This window comes from Hermetia illucens, chromosome 6, assembly GCF_905115235.1.
Source record: "Hermetia illucens chromosome 6, iHerIll2.2.curated.20191125, whole genome shotgun sequence".
Taxonomy (NCBI): Eukaryota; Metazoa; Arthropoda; class Insecta; order Diptera; family Stratiomyidae; genus Hermetia; species Hermetia illucens.
Genome location: NC_051854.1, coordinates 85,240,351 through 85,245,320, shown reverse-complemented (window position 1 = coordinate 85,245,320; position 4,970 = coordinate 85,240,351). Strand labels below are relative to the sequence as shown.

Genomic DNA, 4,970 nt, shown 5'->3' with positions numbered 1-4,970 from the left:
TATTGACCTAAAGTGAGTTTTAAATTCGTCGTTCGAACAGCGCTCCACATCCTCTTCGTAATGCAATATGCCTGGGCGCATATCTTCTTTTCCCTGCTGTATAACGTTGCCTCCAACTGGTGTTCGGAATCAGATGGACTAGAGGAACTATATTTTTTCGCTAGACATATTCCAAGACACGCACAATATTTAATTTGAACAAAATAACTACACGTTATAATTTTGCTGGGAAACAAAGAGAATTTCCCATTAAATTACTTTACGCACAATACACACAATTACATAAAGTATTTCCTAAATGTGTAATTATCTCCTCGAAATTCCGTTTTGAAAGTTAAACGCTCAGAAGCAAACGATATTCACTCGTCGTCGTGGCTTTGCGGGGCTCGCGAACACCAACGACACGCAGCTCATATCTCATTTCCCAACCCTACAATATTGACAAGTGACATTTCTTGCAAGCAGTTGTAAACACGTGCGTGCCGTGCAAGTCGCGGTGCATTTTGTTTTTATCCGAATTGTGGGGGCATGGGTTTAACAAAACAATATTTGGCCTACAAGCCAGTTGGCACTTTCAACATAATCGCGAGTGGCCGACCAAATGTAAATTTCACGGTATACAACAAGACAGAAGGGCGATATGTCGCCGCCGGTGCGGCTGAAAACGTTTTCATTTGGGACTTCAGGTCTGGAAAGGAAGTTTCATATGAAGCTCGAATTTAAACTATAACTCATTATATTTGCAGGCTTGGGGAGAAGGTGCTAGAACTACGTCGTGAAAAGAATGAGGTGACTGCGATCCGTTCGAGCCCGGACCACCTTCATATCGCCGTGGGCTACGCCGACGGAGTTGTTGAAGTCTTCAATATTGAGCAGCGCACTTCTGTTTGCAGCTTAGCCCTCCACAAAACAGCTGTCAGCATACTGCGATACGATGAAAGAGGAATACGCCTGCTATCAGGCGGGCTGGACACGGAAGTGGTTGTCTGCGACATGATCGCCCAAAGGGGCAAACATCGACTGATAGGCCATAACGCCCCAGTCACCGACACGCACTTTCTCGAAAAATTCGGTATTCCAAACGTTGTCGTCTCGTCTTCTAAGGACACCCAGATCAAATTTTGGAACTTGGAGACACAATCTTGCTTCAAGACCATCGTCGACAACCGAACAGAGGTGTGGGCACTGGGATTAGCGGGAGACTTCCTGGTTGCTGGAACTGGTGAGAGCACAATGAACGTCTATCGGGTGCTCAAGAAGGAGGAGTTGCAGCTCACATCGGGCGCTCTAATCGAAGGCCTGAGCCTAGACGACGAGGACACAATCAGTCCAATCAACGTAACTAATTGCGGAGCCCTTCAACGCGCAGGAAAAGGCCGAACAGTGAGTTTAGTTTCGGACGCAACCGGAAAAATTCTGTCTTGTCACGGTACAAACGATTTGGTAGAGAATTTCTACTTCTGCAGCAAGGATGAGGCGATGTCTCGTCTCGCGAAGCGATTGAAGAAAAGTTCGAAGCAATCATCTTCTCCAAACAGCACCGAGCTCAGTCTAACAGATGAAATCAAGCGACTGCCACACATAAAATGCGGAACCAAGATCAAGTCAATAGATCTTGTTCTGGGACAAGATACGAATCTGCAAATTTTAGTGAACACAGCGAATAATAGTCTTCGCCTGTATGCACTCGACATAAATGCGAAGAATTCTGAGGCCAGGCAAGCTCGTTCCATTACTCAGAGCGGCCATCAATCAGAAGTCAGGGCTGTGAGCTTCAGCTCGGACTCGCTGGCCATTGTTTCCGGCAGCGGCGAGTCATTAAAGCTCTGGAGCCAGACATCAATGCAATGTCTTCGAACAATTGAGACGGGGTACATTTTAGCTGTCTGTTTTGTGCCTGGTGATCGACACGTTTTGTGCGGGACAAAAACCGGTCAACTTCTGATCGTGGACATCGGAACTGGAGACGTCATTGAAGAGATCCCGGCGCATAAAAGCGAGCTGTGGAGCATATGTTTGTTACCGGATTTGAAAGGATGCGTGACAGGCAGCGGGGATACAACTGTGAAGCTATGGAGCTTTGAATTGGCCGTTGACGCGTCGGAAGATGGCTCTGAGAAAAAAGTTCTATCTTTGCTTCACAAAAACACGTTAAAACTAGAAGAAACTGTTCTCTGTGTGAAAGTGGATCCAAATAGTAAATTTCTAGCAGTTGGTCTTCTGGACTGTACAGTTAAAATTTTTTTCCTCGATTCCTTTAAATTCTATCTTTCCTTGTACGGGCATAAATTGCCGGTTTTGTGTATGGACATTTCGTACGACTCCAGTCTAATCGTAACCGGATCGGCTGATAGGAATGTGAAGATATGGGGTCTGGATTTCGGTGACTGCCACAGGTCGCTTTTTGCACATGATGACTCCGTAATGGGGATTCAATTTGTTCCTAAAACGCATATGTTTTTCACGTGTGGCAAAGACGGAAAAGTGAAAGAATGGGACGCGGACACGTTTAATAAAATCATCACCCTGCCCGGGCATGTCGGCGAAGCATATTCACTGGCAGTGAGTCCGAATGGAAGATTCGTAGTCTCTTGCGGCTCTGACAGGACTCTGAGACTTTTCGAAAGAACTGATGAACCTTTAGTTCTTCAGGACGTGCAAGAAGAGGAGCGAGAAGAAATCGAAAATCGAACTCTGGCGACTGGTGATGACAACAGCGTTCCAACCATGCCTGGTCTGAAATTACCGTCACGAAAAACAGTCGGGGCAGAGAAAGCAGCAGAATCGATCCTAGAATGCATCGACATTTGCAAGTTGTATGACGAAGCTGATGAAAAACAACGCGAGTTACATCCCCTTATGTTAGCACACGAAGCTACAAATTCATTAGATTTCCTCGTTGCAGTTTTGCAGAGGATACGCGCCTCTGACTTGGAAGAAGCTCTAGTGATTTTGCCCTTCACTCACGTAGTTCAGTTGTTGGAGAGAGTGCCGGATTTAGCAAATTGTCGAAAAGATCAAACCGAGCTCATATGCAAAGTTGTTCTGTTTCTGTTTCAAATACATCAGAAGCAGATTGCTAGCAACGAAACGCTTTTACCTGTTATAGGAACGATAGTCAGAAATTTGCGGGATTTAATAGTAGAATTGCGGGATATGGTTGGTGTTAATTATCATGGATTGCAAATGTTACAACTGGCAATCGAAGAACGCGAGGGAGTAGAATTATTCAGGGATGCGACGCGTAGTAAAAAGCAGAAAGATAGGAAGCACAAGAGAAGGCAATTGACGAAACGACTTCATATACAAATGAGTTGAAAACTTTCAGTTGTTAGTTTTAAGGAATAAATTTAATTCTATGTAAATACCGAATAGTTTCAGTTAACTGTTTTGCGCCGAGGTCCACCAATTCGATATTCCTAAAAGCTGTCTGACGTCCTGACCTACGGCATCCTCCGTCCAGTCCGTCCAGTTGTGACTTCGTAACAAGTTGTTTTCCGTGTAGGATTGTCAGCCCTACCCAACCCCGAATCTGGAGGACCAGCTGGTACAATTTGTCTCGTTTTTAAGCGCGTCAATTCCGGTATATGCATTTCCTGTGTGATCCTCGTCTAATCGAAGCAGTAGTTTAACAACAATATACGTTAGTCCTTTAAAAAATAAGATGGTTGCCGTAAATCCCTATGTAGGATACAGCGGGTCAACTGCTCCTATGAGTTATCGCTGTGGGTTGCTGTCGCATTCAGTTTCATCCAGGTTTTTCCAAGAATGATTGGAGCGCAAGGCTGTCATACGGAAGGTCGTGGTTCAAATCTCACTGATGGCAGTGGGGTTTGTATCGTGATTTGACGTGGGATACCAGTCGACTCGGCTGTGAATAAGTACCTGAATCAATTCAGGGTAATAATCTCGGGGAAGCGCAATGTTGACAGAGTGTACTCCTGTAATGTACCGTTACGGTCTTGAATGAAGAGTGCTCTAACACACTTCAAGGCCCTGATCCAATATGGATTATTGTGCCAACGATTATTATTATAAGGGACATTAGGCCAGTTTTGCACCAACTTTTGGTGATTAGGAAATTTAATATTTAGTGAAATACTTCTTTGCTTTTTTCAAATGTTTTATCCTATTTTTCATAGAATCATTGCGTTTGGAAACATGTTCTGGTGATATCGATTGTTATTCATTCAATATGCAGTCTCACCACTCATTAGTGCGCTTTGGCGCTGTTCTCTCCCAATTCTCTATAGGATTCAAATCCCGGATTTGTCCATGCTATTTTCAAACGCGAAATTTACAGGATGCGATTCATTCCTTTGCTGTCAAAGAGCCGCCACCACGCTCCACCGTTTCCTTTACTGCCAGCGGATGGGTTTCTCATTGCCATACCCTACCGTTGATTGGAAAGGATATATCTTGATTTCATAAGAACAAATAACCTTTAAATAGTAAAATAGAGACTGAATTTTCCTACCCATTGCCAGAGAGGGCGAAGAGCGTTTGTGGGCAGGGAGAGGTGATGACCCCTTAAAGTGCTGTTTTTAGATAATATTATGAACAAATTTGAACCCCAGAGAATGAGAGAACGGCGAAAGTATATGGGAGGAAGGGAAGACTCCTCTCTCTAATTTCGTTGAAAAATCGCAGCGATCATCCCCCTAAAAAAAATGTATTGTACCCCAAAGTGGGGCTATTTTGATATCTGGACGATATGAATTTCTCTCTCTCTTTGAAGAAAGCGTGGGCTTGCTCTTTTTAATTACATGATTCAGACCGATTGTTTGGGTACTCGCTGCATTGTCTTTTGTTACAATTTTATTTCGACGACACCAGTGCTTCCTTTTAGGCTTTCCATAGACAGGTGACTAGCATCCCCGGGGTTGATTTTGTTAGCTATTCTGCCTTTTTTTGTGCGCCATGATTTATTTGAGTTACTTTCTGCGTTTTTAGTGACTTTGCACAAATGA

At 44.0% G+C, this 4,970-nt stretch overlaps 1 protein-coding gene across 1 annotated transcript; it reads left to right on the top strand.

Moving 5' to 3' along the window:
* Positions 1 to 323: 323 nt before the first annotated feature.
* LOC119659700 (WD repeat-containing protein 3) lies at positions 324 to 3,365 on the top strand. Its single transcript, XM_038067952.1, has 2 exons — positions 324 to 686; positions 747 to 3,365. The coding sequence occupies exons 1-2, from the start codon at positions 529 to 531 to the stop codon at positions 3,316 to 3,318; spliced, it is 2,730 nt and encodes a 909-aa protein (XP_037923880.1). The 5' UTR covers positions 324 to 528; the 3' UTR covers positions 3,319 to 3,365.
* The last annotated feature ends 1,605 nt before the right edge of the window (positions 3,366 to 4,970 follow it).